Source organism: Suricata suricatta, chromosome 7 (genome assembly GCF_006229205.1).
Source record: "Suricata suricatta isolate VVHF042 chromosome 7, meerkat_22Aug2017_6uvM2_HiC, whole genome shotgun sequence".
Taxonomy (NCBI): Eukaryota; Metazoa; Chordata; class Mammalia; order Carnivora; family Herpestidae; genus Suricata; species Suricata suricatta.
In genome coordinates this window covers 13494475-13512968 of record NC_043706.1, presented here as the reverse complement: position 1 = coordinate 13512968, position 18494 = coordinate 13494475, and the positions used below count along the sequence as shown (strand labels likewise).

The 18494-nt window shown below is 50.4% G+C and overlaps 1 protein-coding gene and 1 non-coding gene across 2 annotated transcripts in view; both read left to right on the top strand.

Moving 5' to 3' along the window:
• The window catches only part of JARID2 (jumonji and AT-rich interaction domain containing 2), a 260643-nt gene that overhangs the window by 124598 nt on the left and 117551 nt on the right, over window positions 1-18494 (top strand). The window contains exon 2 of the mRNA XM_029943136.1: window positions 119-254. Within this exon, the coding sequence (XP_029798996.1) occupies window positions 119-254 (136 nt within the window). The remainder of the gene's footprint in view (window positions 1-118; window positions 255-18494) is intronic.
• On the top strand, window positions 17184-17320 carry LOC115297330. Its single transcript, XR_003911416.1, has one exon. It is a non-coding gene; the product is annotated as a small nucleolar RNA SNORA2/SNORA34 family (small nucleolar RNA).

Genomic DNA, 18494 nt, shown 5'->3' with positions numbered 1-18494 from the left:
GCCCGAAGTGCATCTGCCTCTGATACTTTGGGATGTTTCCCACCATTTGTTTTCGCTCCTGCTGTTTACTCGTTTTTTGTTGTAAGTGACTTCCCTTCTCCCTTTTCTGTTCCTGCAGGATGACAGTGATGGGATTCCATGGTCAGAAGAAAGGGTGGTGCGGAAAGTCCTCTATCTGTCCCTCAAGGAGTTCAAGAACGCCCAGAAGAGGCAGCACGGGGAAGGCCTTGCTGGGAGCCTGAAGACCGTGAATGGTGAGTCGACTCCCTTGTTGGACTCGGACGATGGCTTCGGGTACGGCCTTGTTTCTAGAAGCGGATGTGTTTTGGGGCAGCTGGTGCTTTCGCGGGGGATGGGCCCCTCGCCGAAGTTGTTTTGGACATCCTATTGGGTTTACAGGTTCATTTTTTAAAATGCTCCTTTCTATGCTGTGTAATATAATTTGCAGGGTGCCTTAATTAGTCTGTTTCCTGTAGATCCCACATGGGCTGTGATCTGATTTCTACTAGGTCCTGGGTTGAATGTAGACTCTGTCTTAATAGGTGTTTCTGTGGCTCTCTGCATTTCTGTGTTGCTTCGACGTGGGGCTGTTCCTCTCCCTGGATTGCCTTAGGGAACCAGCAAAAGGTTTGTGGGGTTGGAAGCGTTGATGGCCACAGCTAAGGCCAGTCCTAGGCTCTCCTATGAACTCCTCCCCTGATGGCATAGGAAGGTGCTGGGAGGCACCATGCGCTACTGCCCTTCCTGCTCTCCGGCTCCGCCACCCCCTCCACACCCGTTACCTTGGTGATCAGGCCGTTAGGTGGCGGCTGGTGTGCAGTGGCCAAGGATGCCCGTGCGTGTGCACGTGCTCCTGTGTGATTATCAGACGGATCTTTGAAGCCTGGAGGGAAATGTGCTCTTACCCGAGTTAATTTTGAGGGCTCTTTGGAAGGGTTAGGTTAGCACGACGGAGTTGGAATCCCCCGGTGATCGTGACCGAGCGTCCGGTCACAGCCTGGGTTTCGTTTCAGGGGATGTGGCCATGGCGACCTTCCAGTGTCTCTTGAACTTTGTTCGTCCTTGAGAATTACCGAGAAAGGTGAATGAGTGGACCATGTTCTGGTGTGTTCCCTGCTGGGCGCAAGCAGATGAGGAAAAGAGGGGATTGTCTGGTTTTGGAGTCCCGGCTCTGGTCACGTAGTAATCGAGGCGTATGGTGGGGGTGGGGGGCTGTATTTGGCAGCATGCAGAGTGACAGATTCACTCGGGGCCCCCAGTTTCTGTCCGTGCGGCTGAGTTGTAAGGTGGATTGCCTGGGAGCCTCTTGTTGGAACCCTGCTTACAGACGGGACCTGGACGGAGCCGTGGCGGGGTTCTCAGACCTCGGGTCTGGCCCTCTCTGCTGGTACCGGGTGACTTGAAACCGGAAGCCCCTGAAGCCTGAGCCAACGTGCGTGGGAAAGCCTTCGTTCCCCCCCCCCCCCCGTTTTTGAACCTTTCTCCTGCACAGAAGGGACGTTGTAGAATCTGGTGTCACAGAATCTGGACGCACATGCGATGTGATGGATCACGTTGTCACTGCTTCACAGCGAACGTAGTGTTTTGATATACGTTTATGACTGGAGTCGGGGGGGGGGGTGACGGGGAGAACATCCTTGTGTCCTGGAGTCACAGTCGGGCGCTAGCAGCTAGGGGCGTAGATCTTACTGTCATGATCAGCCAACCTCTCGCTCTGCTGTTTAGGAAGGGAAATGCCTTCGTGGTTTTGGAATCTCTTAACCAAAAACAACCCAACGGAGGAAGATGAGCTTTTCAGACAAGTTAGCTGGGTGTCCAGGCTTAAATGAAGGTGGAATTTAGGTGAAGGCCTTTACCTTTTGTTCTTTTAAGAGGAAACCGACCCTGCCAGCTAGCTGCCCGCACGTAGCTCTCATTTTTACTGGCCTTGTCAGGGGCTTGACGGTGCTCAGGAAGGATTTCCGAGAAAAGTGGCAAAGAACGGTCTCTTGGGATCATTGAAGACTTTATGGAACTGGTACAAGAATTCGTTCAAGAAAAGGGTTTTTTTTTTCTATTTCATGCTGATCAAGACCGACGTGTCGTTTTCTTGTGTGTTTTTAAGCACTGAGATTCCCAAGGCGTCTCTCTTTTGGTGGTGGAATGGCTGTGAACAGGCCTAGTTCTGGTTCTTGTTGATGTTGGTGGAGCCAACGGTCTGAGTCCACATTTTTGTTGTTCTGTCTATTGGATTTCCAGGGCCGTTCTGAGTAAACAGGACTCTGTGTTTCAAGAATAATTTTCTCAGAGGCAGCTAACGAGTTGAAGTGCTTTTTCTTCGGGGGGGGGGGAGGAGGGACTCCTGGAGAGATGGGGAGACCAGTTCCTTCCCTGTGGGTCCCTGAACCTGAGCCGTGCTCTCCTAGGGAGCAGGAAGTGTGGAGAGCATCCCGGATTTTTTGGCAGCGGAGGTTGGAGGTAGGATGATGCAGGCCATGTTCTCGGGACATGCGGGGACGTGCGTGTGCTTGTGAGCGTGTCCCCAGGGCGAATGGAGACTTCACGCTCCCCTGGTACTCCACGCGGTGGAATGATGTTCTTGTCTTAGGCCGTGTATCACTGCCTCGGCTTCTGCTCTGGGGGCAAATGAAAACAGATTAGCGGGGAGAGTGGTGTTCTCAGCCCTGCAAGGTGCGTGTTGGTTTTTGTTTTGTGTTGGTTAGTCGCCTAACCTTTGAGCTTCTCCTGTAAAAATGGAAATCCATTGGCCCAGTGTTGGTTGTCAGCGAAATTTGTCCGGTGGTAGGGTTTTGAATTGCCCAGCACAGAGCCCTTATTAGGACATGGGGAAGGAAAGTGACCAGACGAGGATCAGAGCGGGTACCTGTCCCCAGATTTGGGGGTTGGGGGGGGTGGGTATGTCCAGATTTAGGGGAGGGTTAACTGCTGTCCCTGTGGCTCCCTCCCCCTGTTTTCGTGCTTTGCTGCTTGGGGGCCTTGGGTAGTAACCTGTCGGAGACCCCTGGTGTTGTCATCTGTAAGCTGGCTGAAATGTCCTGTGGGGCTTTGCGAGTGCTGTATGTGGACGTGACTTTTCTAAGGTGACACGGCTGTCTGCAGCGCAGTAGCAGAATTGGAATCACAACTCCAGCCGTGGCACTTCGAGCCTAGTGCTTTTTTCAGAAGACAGGAGGGATGAAAATGACGCCGTTATCTTTGCAACAGGGGTATTGAAAACACTTTTTGTTTTTCATTGGATCGTTTTTCAGGGATGCTTCTGGGTTATTGGTCTCCCCGGAGTTCCTGGGGGAGATTCCATTTTCCGGTAATACTTTGCGTTCACAAATAGAATAGGTTGATGTACCTCTGTCTAATTGGAGAACGGACGGACCTCCCTCCCCCTAACGCCTGGCGTGCTGGAACAATGAGCCCGCATCTCCGTCCTTGCCCTCCCGTGTGAGGTGCGTGGGGGTCGGCGTCCATTAACACACGGACACACGGAACCAGCAGCTCCTATTCTGTCCCGTTCCTGTGGGGCTAGCATAGCAGTAGTAACCCAAGCAGACACAGGATCGCAGGGAGACTCCTGTTTTATGTTCTAAAATCCAGGTTTGCCATCAATCTTACTTCCACTATTCTAAGGTAACCAGCGGAAATGTTTTTTTCCCCTTTTGTTTTTGTTTGGGTTTTCTTTTTCTTTTTTCTTCTGGTCCTATTAGAAGGTAAGGGTGTGAACATGAGTCTTGAACAGCCTCACGGATTGTCTGTGTAGGAATTGGAGCCCTCATCACAGCGTGTTGGTTATCACCAGGCGTAGGGGAGGTGGTACTCGATTTTTGCTGATCGTGAGAGCCTTCTGCCTGCTTCCTGCTGTAGATAATGCCACTTCTTCTGGCTGCCATAAATTGACAAAAGCATGGGTAAGGGCTGGCAGAGGCTAGGGCCTCGGCCACTCTTTGAGGGCCCTTGGCCCGCTGGGGCTGAAATTAGGGACATTTAAATAATAACATGCTGCACAAATGAGTACAGATAATTACACAGTAAGAGAGGGGAGCTATTAGCTGTATTTGAGTTTCATTTGCTTCCTATAAATGTCATCTGGGATCCAGCAAGCCCTCTGGCCAGCCAGAGAACCTTGAGTAGATTTAAGGGAACCGAGGTCATGATGGCTGATCGGTACGGGGCCATTGCCCTGTTCTCGTTCGAGCACTTTGTCTGTATTTCACAGGTTTAGTCTTCAGAACAGGCCATTTTGCAGATGAGGAAATGATCCACCAGCCTGGATTAGCCATTAGTCTACGCAAGTAGACCTCGGCAGCCGGACTTTTCAACCTTGGCTTTCTGTATCTTGACTTTAAACCACCCCTTGGAGAAACAGAAGTAACTTTGGAACCCTCTGTAAAGATAGGATTTGAAAAACTAAGATTTTGTAGGAAATTAAAAAAAAAAAATTCCCAGTAGCAATTTCTTCTGAAGGAGAGCATGTGACGTCTTTTCACTAGGAAGGGGACCTCGGGGCTGGGGGGGTGCAATAGAAGTATGAACGTGGGCAAATTTGGGTCAGAGCTTATGATTGATGGGGGCAGTCAAAAGATGGCCTACTGATTGGCACCCACAGGGGCGCAGGTGCATCTGTTTTATTCACCGACAGGTAGAGATTGGAATTTTTAATGCTGCTGTCAAACCGCCGGGTCGGCTCTCCCCAGTCTGTCCTGTTCACGTGACACAGGGCCTTTCTGGCAACGATTTGTTGGGAAGGGCTGACATTGAAAGTGTAGTTACAGAACTTCCCATGAACCTTTTTTCTCCCCCCTTGAAGGAGAAGAATTTTGGACTCCTTCAAAATCGTTTTTAACGTTGGGTGTGCACAGTTGGGGGAGGGTCAGGGAGACTGAGAGACAGGTTCTAGGTTTCTGGGCTGTCAGCCCAGAGCCCGACACAGGGCTCAACCTCCCGAGCCGTGAGATCGTGACCTGAGCCAAAACCAAAAGTCAGATTTCTAACCAGCTGAGCCACCCAGGCGCCCCTGGACTCCCATCAACATCTTAAAGATTCCTGATGTTCTCTTTGTAGAATGAAACTTGGGCCTAAGTTCTACGAATTCATTGATCACTCTGTAAAATAAAAATGCCTTTTGAGTCAAAATGAAAAATCAGAACACATGGTCTGTGAATGGAAGTTTATTTCCGTAGCTGTATCTGAAAGCACTGTCATGTGTCACGGTCGAACAGGTGTCTTCAGAGGATGGGGGAGGGGGTGTGTGTTGGGGGGGCACTTGTCCCTTCTGCTTTGGCCCAGAAGCATTCACATCTAGCTGTTCTAAGGATGGTCCCCACTTCAGGAAAGATGGTTTTGGGGTGCCTCCTGAAGAAAGTCGCTTAGGGGCACCTGAGTTGGGGGGGGCTCAGTTGATTGAGCCTCCGACTTCAGCTCGGGTCATGATCTCACGGTTCCTGAGTTCAAGCCCTGTGTCGGGCTCTGTGCTGATAGCTTGGAGCCTGGAGCCTGCTTCAGATTCTGTCTCCCTCTGTCCTTGGCTGCTGCGCCCCCCCCCCCCCCCCCCCGTTTGCTGTTGCACGTTTGGGTTTCTGGAACACACCAGCCTTGGAGACTTTTCTTTCTTGTGTCCCTGATGCAGGAGCCAACATTCCCAAGTGAAAGAAGCCAGGCAACAGGAAGGGTAAATACACTTCACTGAAAATTCACAACTTAAATTTATTCTTTGTTAGAAAAACAAAGCTACATTTTATTCTTGCAAACGGTAGAGTTGAAAAGGCTTGAGGGGTGCCTGGATGTCTAAGTGGGGTTAAGGGCCCGACTTGGGCTCTGCTCACGTCATTATCTTTGGGTTCAGGAGTTTGAGCCCCATGTCGGGTTCCCCACTGATGGCACTGAACCTGCTTGGGATTCTTTCCTCCTTTCTCTCTGACCCTCACCCGATCCCTTGCTCTCTCTCTCTCTTGATCTCAAAATAAATAAACTTTAAAAGAATAAAGGGCTTGAGGGGGCGCCTGGGTGGCTCAGTCAGTTAAGTGTCCGACTTCAGCTCAACTCATGATCTTGCAGTCTGTGAGTTCGAGCCCCACGTCGTGCTCTGTGCTGACAGCCAGAACCTGGGACCTGCTTTAGATCCTGTCTCCCCACTCTCTCTTTCAAATAAATAAACATTTAGAACCAAGGCTTGATGTCCTTCCCCATGTCTTTGGTGTCTTCACTGTAGGACCTAAGTGTAATGCTCTTGGGACATTTCTTGATAGAGGTCCCATGGGTTGATACTAGATTGAGTCTTTAGAATGTAGGTGGTCTTGTGAGTAATAAAACGGAATTCAAGTTGCTCTGTTTTCCTGTCCCTTTGTGCGCAGGGTCCCTGGCCCTCTGTTTCTCTCAGCCCACCTCCTGTGTCCGCTCCGTCCCAGATTCTGTCCTCCTCATCACTTCTTGGGCTCTTTTAAGAGGAAGGGCATAGGACTCGGTGGGGTGGACGTGTGGTCTATAGTTGTGGGTGTGGTCCGTCTTTCTGCTGGTCTCCCTTCTCAGAGAAGCCCAGCTTGGTCCTGAGGGCCAAAGGGTGGAAGTACGCTGTGATCCCTGATCTCTCATCTCTATAAGAGGGAGCTTCTCCATCTTCATTATTTACGTCTGTACTGGGTGACTGCCACCAGTAAGCAAAACCTGTTGTAGTTTCGTTCCTAATAAAGTAATTCCTCCACTGATCTTGTGTCCCCCCTGCTGTTTATCTCTTTTTGCAGAGTTCCTGGATAGAAAATGTCTAAGGAGTCCATCTCCCTGTACTATTTATACTCATGTTAATATCCTTTCCCCTTTCACATTCCTTTGAACCCCTAGAATGGGGCCACGACTAAGGCTTAATGATGACCTCAGTTGCCAAATCAAGTTTCCAGGTTGTGTCCCCTTATCTGCCCCCCTGGTGGCATTTGACATGATTGAACCTGTCCCGAGTTCCACTTGCCTACTTGCCTCTACACCTTGATTTCTTGGGAAGACCTCACAAACATGAGGTGTCCTAAGCCAGTTCTGTCTCCACCACCTGCCCTCTGCCTGTCTTCCCATGGTCCGTAAGCGCCAGTTCTGTTCTTCTAGTTCCTTTGGTCCAAACCTCGGAAGTTTGCTCTATTTCTGATTTTTCCACACTTTGCGTTCTGTCCTTGAGCAAATCCTGTTCCAAAGCTGAGTCTGCACTGCTGCCACCAGTACGTAACCCCCAGCTTTGGCGGGGTCCCCCATGTTCTCTCAGCTTCTGCCTCTTTACCCCACTGGGCGGCAGCCGGAACAGTCATTTATAACTGCAGATTCACTCACGCTCCGTTCCCGCGGTGCGACGCACTGACGCAGGCCACAGGACCTGTCCCGTCCTCTTACCACCGTCTCCCCTGGTTTGGCCTCCTTGCTGTTCAAAGCCACCCGAATTTTCGGGCTTTCTGCCCCTTCTGTTTACAACTCTCTCCCTTTAGAGAATGGTGTGCCTGATCCCTGCCCGTGTTTCAGGTGCCTGCTCACCCCTGGAGGCTTGAGGCAGAGTATCCTTCCTGAGACTTGTTCATTTGTCGGTTACCCTTAACCATTTTGCCTTGTAAGATTTCTCTGCGTAGGATTTCTCCCTGCGTGACCTTGTATTCTTGCTGTTTGCTAACGGCGAGTGGCCTCCCCACAACGGACAGAAAGCGCAGGAGAGAAGCGCTCCATCCCAGCTCGCTGCTGCTCTGCACGCAGCGCCTGGGTTCCGTGCAGCGCGTGTAAGCGCGGCCGGGTGTGCAGACAGCTCTGCACGCCGGCCCCTCCCCGCTCCCCCTGCAGCACCCTCTGCCGTGCTGTGGACACGCACCTCTCTGCTTAGGGGTAGACTGTCCCACGGGTGACTCCAGGTTTTATTCCGGAAGTGTGCACACATCCTCCCCGGGTCACAGCCCATGCTGGTTTCCCTGTCCCCAAAGTGCATGCGTATTCATAATTGTGATACCCTTGTCTGCGCCTCCTGAAGATCCTTGGAATTGGGTCACCCTTGTAGCCTTTCTTAACCTCGTTTGTGGAATGCCTATTCAAGTACAAGATACGTTGCTTGGGAGTTTACATTAAAATTGGGTTTTTCTTTATTTTGAGAGAGAGAGCGAGAGAGCGCGAGAGAGCACGCAGGCACGCACGCACACACACACACACACGGGAGGTGCAGAGAGAAGGGGGAGAGGGAGAATCCCAAGGAGGCGCTGCACCGTCAGTTCCGAGCCCAGTGCAGGGCTCAGACTCCCAAACCATGAGATCATGAGCCAAAGTCGGATGTCCAACCAGCTGAGCTATACAGGCGCCCCCTATAATTGGGCTTTTTAAGAAATAAGTTACTGCTCTAATCTCATAACGTTATTGTAACCTATTACTGTCCGGTTTTGTGGGTGTGTGTTGTGGGTCTCCAGTGTTCTGCACCTTGTGCAAGGCTGTACAGCAAATCAGGGTTTGACCCCAGGACTCCTGGCTTTGATCTTGCCCACCGCTCCCCCGCCCTTTATATTTTGAGGAAAACTGTGCACTGCATGAAATCACACATCTTACTCGTGCAATTCGATGGATGCAGAGATGCTCATATACCCAGGTGGCCAGTGCTCGTGTAGACCCGGGACTTTCCCGTCAGCCCAGAGGTGGTGCTGCTGCCCGTGTCATTTCATTTGACTTCTTTGAAAGTCTGTGTTCATTTTGGGGTTTGTCACCGTGGCTGTCTTGATTTTTCATGAGCTTTTATGATAGGTGGGTTTATTGTATTTGCCCAGAATGTTCCAGATGCCTGAGAGTGTCAAGACTTGAAGGGGCCCCAAGGCCAGTGGCTGACGTGTGTCCCATATGCAGCTGTTAGAAGCCCTGGCTTAGTGGGCACGGATAAGACCCCACAGCTGGACGTGGTCACAAATGCTCTTCACCGGCTCCTGGCGGCATTTGCGGAGCCAGGTTGTTGTTATTTTTTAAATGTTTTTAGTTATTTTTGAGCGAGAGATTGTTCACGAACAGGGAAAGGGGCAGACAGAGAGGGGAACAGCCGATCTGAAGCAGGCTCTGTGCCGAGAGCACAGAACCCGACTCGGGGTTCAAACGCCCCGCGAGATCATGACCTGAGCTGCAGCTGGTCACTTAACACATTGGGCCGCCCAGGTGTCCCGGATTGTGTCTTGTATCCAAGATTTGGTTCTGAGCTGTGTGTGAGTCCAGACCAGGCTGGCCCTTTGAACAGCTCTGCCTGTCTTCCCCGGTCGGAGTCCTCTCTTTCTGGCCGTGCCATTCTGCGATTGTTAAGAAATCTTGGCCTTGGGGTTAGAATTCAAGAAGTTTTTGGAGTCAAGAAATCTTGGCCTTGGGATGCCTGGGTAGCTCAGTCAGCTGAGGAGTCCGACTTCGGCTCAGGTCATGATCTCACGGTTTGTGGGGTCAAGCCTTGCATCGGGCTCTGTGTTGACAGCTCAGAGCCTGCTTGGATTCTGTCTCTCCCTGTCTCTCTGTCCCTCCCCTGCTCTCACTGTCTCTCTCTTTCTTTTCTCTTAAAAAAAAAGAAAATAAATAAATAAAACAAAAAAATTTCTTAAAGAACTCTTGGCCTTGGGGTTCCCGTCCTGGCTTTCCTCCGAAGGCATGCTAAAGAAGCACCCACAGGGTGTATCCCTGCCAAATACATGTGTGTTCAGTCAGAGTGGTCCATGCGTGGAGCCTGTGAGCTGCCCCCTTGGCCTCTCGGGTTCAGAAGCACAGGCTGGGGGCACGGGAGGGCTGCCAACTCGTGTTCATTTTCCTGGGCTGTGGCAGAGGTCCGTGTTAGTCCGCGTGGGCTCCCACCACAGTGTGCGTAGACTGGGCTGGCGGGGCGGGGGGCAGTTAAACTACACAGGCGTGTTTCTCACTCTGGAGTCTGTCTGGACGTCCAGATCCAGGGTACCAGCCAGTCCCGTTCCCGGTGCAGGATTACTTCCTGGCCGGGTCCGCACCAGGCTGACGTGGCGGGAGGTGCGGGGCTGCGGGGAGCACGTCTGGGTGTGTCTTCCTCCTCTCTGAGGCCACCAGCCCCATCAGATGAGTGCCGCCTCCATCATGGCCTCCCTGACTTTGCTCAGCTCCTCACAGGCTCCGTCCAAATCCCAATCCAATCACGTGGGTGTTCAGCCTTCAGCATAGGAATTGGAGGGGGTGGGGCTGCAAATAGTACTAACGCCAGTACTGGGGTTGAGGTTTGGGGTGGTGACCGTTTCATCACATTTTAATTTTAGGTTCAGTAATTTCCACATCCCGGTGCAGCAGGTCTCCGTTTGTGCTGAGGCAGGCACTAGGACGATTTCCTGGCAGCTCAGGATCCCCTAAAACCGTGTTTGAGCCTGGGGACGTTCTTGTTCCTCCCAATTGGATGGAATTAAGCTGGGGTTTTGTTTCTTTATTTTTTTAAATTTTTAATGTTTATTTTTTGAGAGAGAGTGCATGGGTGTGGGCTCACTCTATCGGAGGAGGAGCAGGGAGAGAGGGAGACACAGAATCTGAAGCAGGCTCCTGGCTCCAGGCTGTCGGCACAGAGCCTGATGCAGGGCTCAAACCCACAAACCGCAGGATCATGACCTGAGCTGAAGTTGGATCCTTTTTTTTTTTTTAATTTTTTTTATTTTTAAATATTTTATTTATTTTTGATACAGAGAGAGACAGAGCATGAGAGGGGGAGGGGCAGAGAGAGAAGGAGACACAGAACCAGAAGCAGGCTCCAGGCTGGCAGCACAGAGCCTGATGTGGGGCTCGAACCCACGAACGTGAGATCTGACCTGAGCCGAAGCCCGAAGCTTAACCGACTGAGCCACTCAGGCGCCCCTGAGGTTGGTCCTTAACTGCCGGAGCCACCCAGGTGCCCCTTGGGTTTTTATTTCTTGAGTGGCTGCTTTGAGACCTCTCCTGGGTTTTCCTAAATCCCTTATCAGTGGGGATTGAAACCAAACCCATGAACAAAGGAGCTGCTTGCCCTCTGCCAAGATCCCCCAGGAAAGGGGCAAACAGCGGATTTCGAAGGCCCCAGGGGTTTGGGAAGGTGTGGCAATCGAGATGGCCCTGGATGGATGTTTCTTTGGTCAATTTGGGGGAAATCATGACCTTTTTTTTAAAGTTGAAGAATCTTCATTATACACGAGTTCATTTCATTTGTACTTCAAAGTGTTACGTATTTATTTTGAGAGAGAGTGGGGAAGGGGCGGGGGCTGGGGGCAGAATTCCAAGCAGGCTCTGCACTGTCTGTGCGGAGCCCAGTGTGGGTCTCAAACTCATGACCTGAACCGAAGTCCAGAGTCAGACGCTTACCTGACGGAGCCACCCAGGCGCCGCGTATCTGTGTGCACGCTTGTAAACGGTAACGTCCTCCCCTCCTCCTTCCTGGAGATCCAGGCCTCCCGTTGTCTGGGCGCGCGTTGTTTCACGATTTAAGTTCCGTGATGGGTGTGTCTACGCAGCTGTGACTACTATCAGATCTTGGGCCTTTCCTAGATCCCATTTTCCTACATTTAGAGGACCTTTTAGATTTTTTGGAAATCACATGTTCCTATTTGAGCTTCATTAAATGCTCAGTGTCCTATATGGAGTATCTGTAGAGCCAGAGGGGTGATGATGGGGCGTGTTTTGGGGGAAATTATCCAACACCCCATAAATCCCTTAATTTACAACTTGTCACTGAATCTCACCTGCCCATCCCGTGTCCTTCTAGCCTTCTCTGTAGTCTTCGGGTGCTTCTGCAGGGCCCCGAAATCCGCTTCCTCACGATTTTCTTTCTGGAAGATCATAAAACAGTATCGGTCTCTCCTGCAAGGAGGTTGCGGGCCAGTGAGGGAAACGTGAGCTGTTTTATAACCTCAGACCTGTCTCAGGCTGGCCCTGTGCACATGACAGCTTCAGTGTTCTCCCCTCTGGAGCCCGGGGCCCGGGACCCGTTCCTCGTCTCCACTGCTCTCTGCCTGTCCCTAGCATGTGGGCTCCTTCCTGCTTCGGACCTGAGCATCTCAGCCCTCTCTGCACATAGGACCTCTTCCCTGTGACCTGCCCTGCCGGGGTCTTCGGGTCATTCCTGCAAGCAGGTCCTGGTTTCCCTTGGGCAGGTGGGTGTCCGGGTCACGCATGGCGCCTGGGCTTGCTGGGTGACCGGGAAAGACGTCTGTGCCTGAGACCGCCCCCCCCCCCCCCCCAAGCTTCTGGTGCTGCCATGGTGTCAGAGCCTGCCTTCCGCTTTTCCAGGGCTCTGCATGATTTTGGTTCCCTTCTGAGGCACGAACGCTGCTCAGGGCCTCCCCCGGGGGAAACCTTCCTTCTTCCTGAGGGCTTTTTGATGGAACCTTCGCACCTCCCCTTAGGCGCGATGCCTTGGAAGGTCAGCGAACCCTCTGCAGACCAGCAGGCTCGGGGCCTGTGTGTTGTTGGGGCACACAGGAAGGCCTGGTGGTTTCTAGAGGGATCTGCGCTGCGAACTGCTCATCCTGTCCCTGAGCGGCCCCCTGTCCGCACTCAGCAGTTTACCCAACTTCAGCCCAGTGTTATTTGAAAAGGGCCTTTCCAGTTTACTCAGTTGGAAAGTGTTACAGAGTTTTAAAGGGTGAGTTGGAAGGCTCTCAGCTGGCACTTTCTGAATCCCTCGGAAGAAAATATTGGCAAACCCTCCACTCTCTGCCTGAACTCTTCTTATAAATTGAGAAGCCAAGAGTTTCGAAGCCGTCGCAAAGGGCCAGGTGGAACTGTGGCGGGGGTGGGGAGGGACCTGGTCTGTGTCAAGACCAGGGACCGTTTTCTGATCATGCTGACCCTCCCCCCACCATCTCAGTGTTAATCTTCCTGCCGCTGAAAATAGAAATATACAGTGAATGCACTTTGCAAGGTGTTTCCACCCCTGCCCCCCCCCCCCTTTTTTCCTGGAGAGCCTTTTCTCAAGAAGATAAACGCACATAACTTTGAATTCCCCCCGCCCCCTCATTTACAGTTTAAATAAGAAAAGTGCTGGGCTGCTTTATTCAACAAGTGTCACACCCCCCAAAGAAGGAAAGTTGCCTTTTTCCATTTTTTTGGGCCCCGGCCCCATGGATTCAGAGGGCAAGGTGCTGAGATCAGAAGCGGGAGTTTGCCGTTGATAAATTACCCTGTTTGTTACCATCTGTCTGCCTCGTGCTTCAATCTGTTGATAGAAAGCTCGATGTGCTTGTGTCCCGGGGCCCGAGAAATTTCCATCTTCCTGACTTGTCTGACTATAGAAATCTGTATGTGGCTTCCCCCCGGGGCCCTGGAGAGGTCCACGGGCGGGAGAATAACTGAGGGCAGCGTGTTGGTGTGCTTTCTCTACCCATCCTTTGACGCCCTGTCTCTGCCTGCTCGAGGCCGGCAGGGATGCCTTTTCCGGCGCTGTCCAAGTTCTCCATTGCTCCTACCCTCCTGGGGTCGCTCTCAATGGAAGAATTCCAAGGGAATAGGTGAAGATTGCCATCAAGTGGCTGCTCTTGGTAGTGGATGGGCCGCGATGGCCCTCCGGCTGGCCGGCTCCCCGGACCTCTTCCTCCAGTTTCTTAGCCTTTTTGTGAAAAAGAATCCAGCTCGAGTGCTTGGAGTCCGAGGAATTGACTGGTGGGGGCAGGGGCCGGGCACGGAGAGCTGGGGCATCTGTATGTGGCATCTTCAAGGACACCCTGTTCTGTAAAACAAAACTGCACCTGTGGTCTTAGTTCGGGGCCCTGGAGCTGCGAACTTGAGGATCTAGAGCCTTCCTGGGGGGGGGGGGGGGGGAAGCGCTGGGCATTCAGCTTCCTGCCAGATCTGGGCCCCGGAGACCACTGCCATCCATCTCCACTTGGGGACAGGCAGGGAGGGTCCCGCTGTCATCCCTGTCACACAACATGGCTGTTCTGTTTGGCTCTTGTTCTTGTTTCCCAGCTCTGTAAACGGAGTCATAATTTCTTTCTCAGAGGCCATATTCTTAGGATTAATGAGATGATTTATTTAAGGTCCTTAGTATCTGGCGGGAAGCGAGCATTCAAAGGGTAATTGTGATCAGGGTTCTAGATACACATTACCTAACTGCTTCCCATAAAAGCCAGAGCTGTGTCATAAAACAGCACACCTTAGGGGCTGTATTAAAATCTGTTTGCTGCATTCCCTGGGTCTGGATGTCGTCATCCTGTGGTTAGACCTCACCCTAGGCGTTGGAGAGCAGATACTCCTCTGCCCGAGCTAGAAGGAAGCAAACCCTAGTTTTCCCCAGTAGGTCGTTCCTGGGAATGGGAAAATCTTGCACCAGGAATGGTCACAGGCGTTTGGGGTGTGTGGGGGCGCAGCGCCCAGCACGCTGGATCTTGTCGTCGCTGAGGCTTCTGGGCTGGCATGTGGTGTGGGCAAGAGGGCGGGAGGCGAGAGGCCTGGAGGGAGGCGGAAGTGGCCCCATGAGTCCATCATCTGGGCTGTGCAACTTCAGGGGAGGGTCAAAGAAAGAAAATTCTAGCGCTTCTATATTTGCAGCAGCCTTTTAGAAGTCCTAGAGGCTACGTTATGTAACCATTCCCATTGCCATGTGTCAATTCATTCAACCACAATTCCTGGAGTCTAGCCACTTATAGCAACATAGGATGCCTCAGAAAAAGTTGGTATGTTGTAATGAGCACAGACGTTACGCTAGGTCTGTTTGTACAGGTAGCCGGGTACCACTGTGAAGTCTGCCCTTCGCGGGTTTCTTAGGTCAAAAAGAACGTGAGAGGCATCCCTTTGTCCTGTTTGGTTTTGTTTCCATGACGAGTGGTAGGCTGATGTTTATGGCCTGTTAGTGTTCTTCCTTTTTTTTTTTTAATGTTTATTTTTGAGAGAGAGAGAATGAGAATGAGTATGAGGGAGGGAGGGGCAGAGAGAGGGGAACAGAGAATCTGAAGTGGGCTCTGTGCTGACAGCAGCGAGCCCCACGGGGCTGGAACTCAGTGAACCATGAGATCATGACCTGAGCCGAAGTGGGATGCTCGACGGACTGAGCCACCCAGGTGCTTCTCGTTTTGGTGTGTTGTTTTGTTTCATTTTGTTTTGTTTATTCATTTTGACAGAGTCCAGTGAGTCGGGGAGGGTCAGAGAAGGGGGGGAGCGAGAATCCTTAGCAGGCTCCTTGCTGTCAGCACGGAGCCCTATGTGGGGCTCTATCTCCTGAGCCAAGAGATCCTGCCTGACCTGAGCCAAAACGAAGAGCTGGCTGTTGAACCCACTGAGCCACCCTGGCACCCCACGATGTTCTTCCTAATCGCCAGATCCTACTCTAGGAAACGTTTGGATTATTTTGCAGAATTTGGGGGGGCGTGGAAAGCTCTAGAAGACTGGCATCCTCTGTGGCCACTGCTGTTCTTTCCTGTGGCATGTGAGGCTTTTCCCCGTCCCTCGACTCCCACCTGCATACAGGAATGAATGCGCGGTGGTGGTTTCTTCCTGGAGGTCCCCTGGGTATGTAGGAACTGAGGCAGCGAGCCCAGAATCCTCTGTTTGTGGGTTTTTTTTAACACCTTTATTTCTGACCATAGCCTTGAGGACAGCAAAATGTGAGTCTAACTCTGGACGATTTCATTGGCACTTGGTTCATGAGTATCAAGTAGTGATCACTGGCCTTTTACTTTCAAGCTGCATCAGGATTGCCTAAAATCCTTGATGATGAAAATCACCTTTTGGGGTAGGTGCTTTGCCAAGGGTTTCTCTACAGTTCTTAGTTTACTGGATAAGCTCGCAGCTTTTTATAAATGGGTCTAGCCTGCGGTTTTCCCGTCTCCCTTGCTGCTCCGTTTTTGCCCCCCTTTTTCCCCACTCTGCTGCCTGGAAAGAAGTCCCTGTCTGTCTGACTTGTCCTGTTTATGGGGTCTGAGCTCTAGCAGAGGACAGCAGAGACACTCAGGGGCTGTTGCCATCCACAGACTGGAAGAAAGGGTCTTGAGACTTCATTCACGAAGAATCTGTAAGAGTACTGCCCTGTAGAACTTTCCACAGTGACGGGGACGCTTGGGGTCTGCTTCATTCTACACGGTAGCCATCTAGGAGTCTGTGAGTCCTCGATACTCTGCTGGTCTGATTAGTTTTATTTCATTAAAGTGTGGGGCGCCTGGGTGGCTACGTCAGTTGAGTGTCTTGACTTTGGCTCAGGTCATGATTTTGCAGTTGATGAGTTCGATCCCCATGTCGGACTCTGTGCTGACGGCTCAGAGCCTGGAGCCTGCTGCGGATTCTGTGTCTCCCTCTCTCTGCCTTTCCCTGGCTCATGCTCTCTGTCTCAAAAACAAACAACACAAAAAAAAGCCGTATGTGACTATAGGCTACTGTTTTAACACGTATAGCTGTAGAGACTAGAATGCACATAGTGGTCACTTCTCTTTTGGCCTCAAGCTCTATTGTGTTGTTGTTTTGGGGAGCAGGCTTTTCTAGATAGCCAGGGTAGTTCAATTTAGAAACCTTCTTGTAGCTGTCTTCATGGTATGTTGTATACATAGACAATGCTGACTGAGTGAAAACGTGTTCCTGTTTATTCACCTGCCTTTTAGTGTTTTGAGCCATTTGAGAATACTTTTCCTGTGGTATTAATTAATCACGGCATTCATATTATCCCTGACTTCAGTATAGCAATGCATTCTTGGCTTCAAAGTTGTCATTGTCTGCTGTTCTTTACTTTGTCTTTGTTTTCTGTTAGCTCTCTGGGAGTTTGTTTCATAGAACTGCTTTCATCACTGAGCACCTGTTTTGTGGCTGGTACTATTTCCATGTGGGCGGCACATCCATTTCCCTAGTGATACCATTTAAATCATCATTACCGTCATTTTTCACTGACATGTTACTAAAGTAACCCATTGTTATTTTTAAATTTATTTTTGAGAGAAAGGATACGTAAGCCAGGGTGGGGCAGAGAATAAGAGGGAGAGAGAGAATCCGAAGCAGGCTCCAGGCTCTGATCTGTCAGCACAGAGCCTGACGTGGGGCTTGAACTCCTGAATTGTGAGATCATGACCTGGGCCGAAGTTGAACACTTAGCCAACTGATCCCCCAAGGTGCCCCTGAAAGTAATTTGTTATAGAAAGCATGGGAATTTCAGAAAACTATAAAGATTGCCACTGGAGAGGATACTGCTTCTTATAACTAGTTTATTTCCTCTAATCTATTTCCTTTATACTTCTATTTCTTTTAAACTCAATTTAATATTACATGCAGTGTTGGCCCTGAATCAAGGCCAGCAGTTTGTTGAAGCTGTTGGTTTCAAGCAGGCGCCTAAAGAAATGTCTTTCTATGGTCTGTTGGCCATTTCAGAATTTTGGAACTGTAATGGTCAGTTCATTAGAAAGAAACATCTGAGGAAAAAAGAGGAAAAAAAATATTTCATGCAGTAGAATCTCTGCAATTTAAAACCTTGGGAGTCTGTTACTAAGTTTTGGAAAACATGGTTTTTTAAAATTTATTTTTTAATCTTCTAATATCTTGAAAAAAATGTTTTGTATTCAGTATTCATTGCCTCATGGCATAGGAAACCTTTAAGGAAAATACCACAAAGAACACACACACAGTATTGTTAAGTGACTGATGTGGTTTCACTTTGTGGAAAAGGTGGGAGGATTGTAGTTAATTTTGGCTTTTATTTGAACACAGTAGTAACAAAATGAGTTTGTGTAACTTAGCAGGGGATAAAAGGTCAGTCTTCCCGAACAGTTCTACAGCTTGGGAGAAATCATTGGCTCTAGAACAAAGAACTTTAACAATGAAACTAATAAGGGATTAAATGTCAGGAAAATATATTGTGAAGGTTAGGTGAGTGTTCCATAATGTTCATAAGATCTTAGTTTTCACTTAAATTTGAAAATTAGATGTTTTCCCCGTAAGAATTCCTAATTTTGATCAGTAACTACAGAAAAAATAGTCTAAATTACAAGATGTGTTCCTAGCCAAATATTTCTAAATAGAGAATTCTTGGTGATTTTTTCTTTCTGGAAGTTGTAAATTGGGGGGGGGAGGGCTCTAAGGTAAGAGTGTGTCAGGCTCTGAAGGCCCTGAAATGGTCTGCAGGAGCAACCTGTTCTTTGAGCAGTATTTATTGGGTCTCAGCAGGTTTTCTGTAGGCTAGGTTTTGAGGGTTCTTAAGATGAGCAAGACTGAATCCCCTCTGGTTCAGAGAACAGGACAGTAGATGTGTGCTTGTTGCTGTGGGTATTACTTTGAAGTATCACTGAAGGCTGACGGCGGGGGGCTTTCTAGGGAGACAGAGGAGAAATACTCCGAAAGAGGGATCTGCATGTACGAAGTCAGAGGCTTGTGAGAGCAAGTTAAGACACTGTGTTAGTGGGGCACCTGGGCTGCTCAGTCAGTTGGGCATCCAGCTTTGGCTCAGGTCATGATCTCACGGTTCTTGGGTTCGAGCCCTGTGTCAGGCTCTGTGCTGACAGCTAGCTCAGAGCCTGGAAACGGTCTTTGGATTCTGTGTCTTCCTCTCTCTGACCTTCCCCTGCTCATGCACGCGCGCTCTCTCTCTCTCT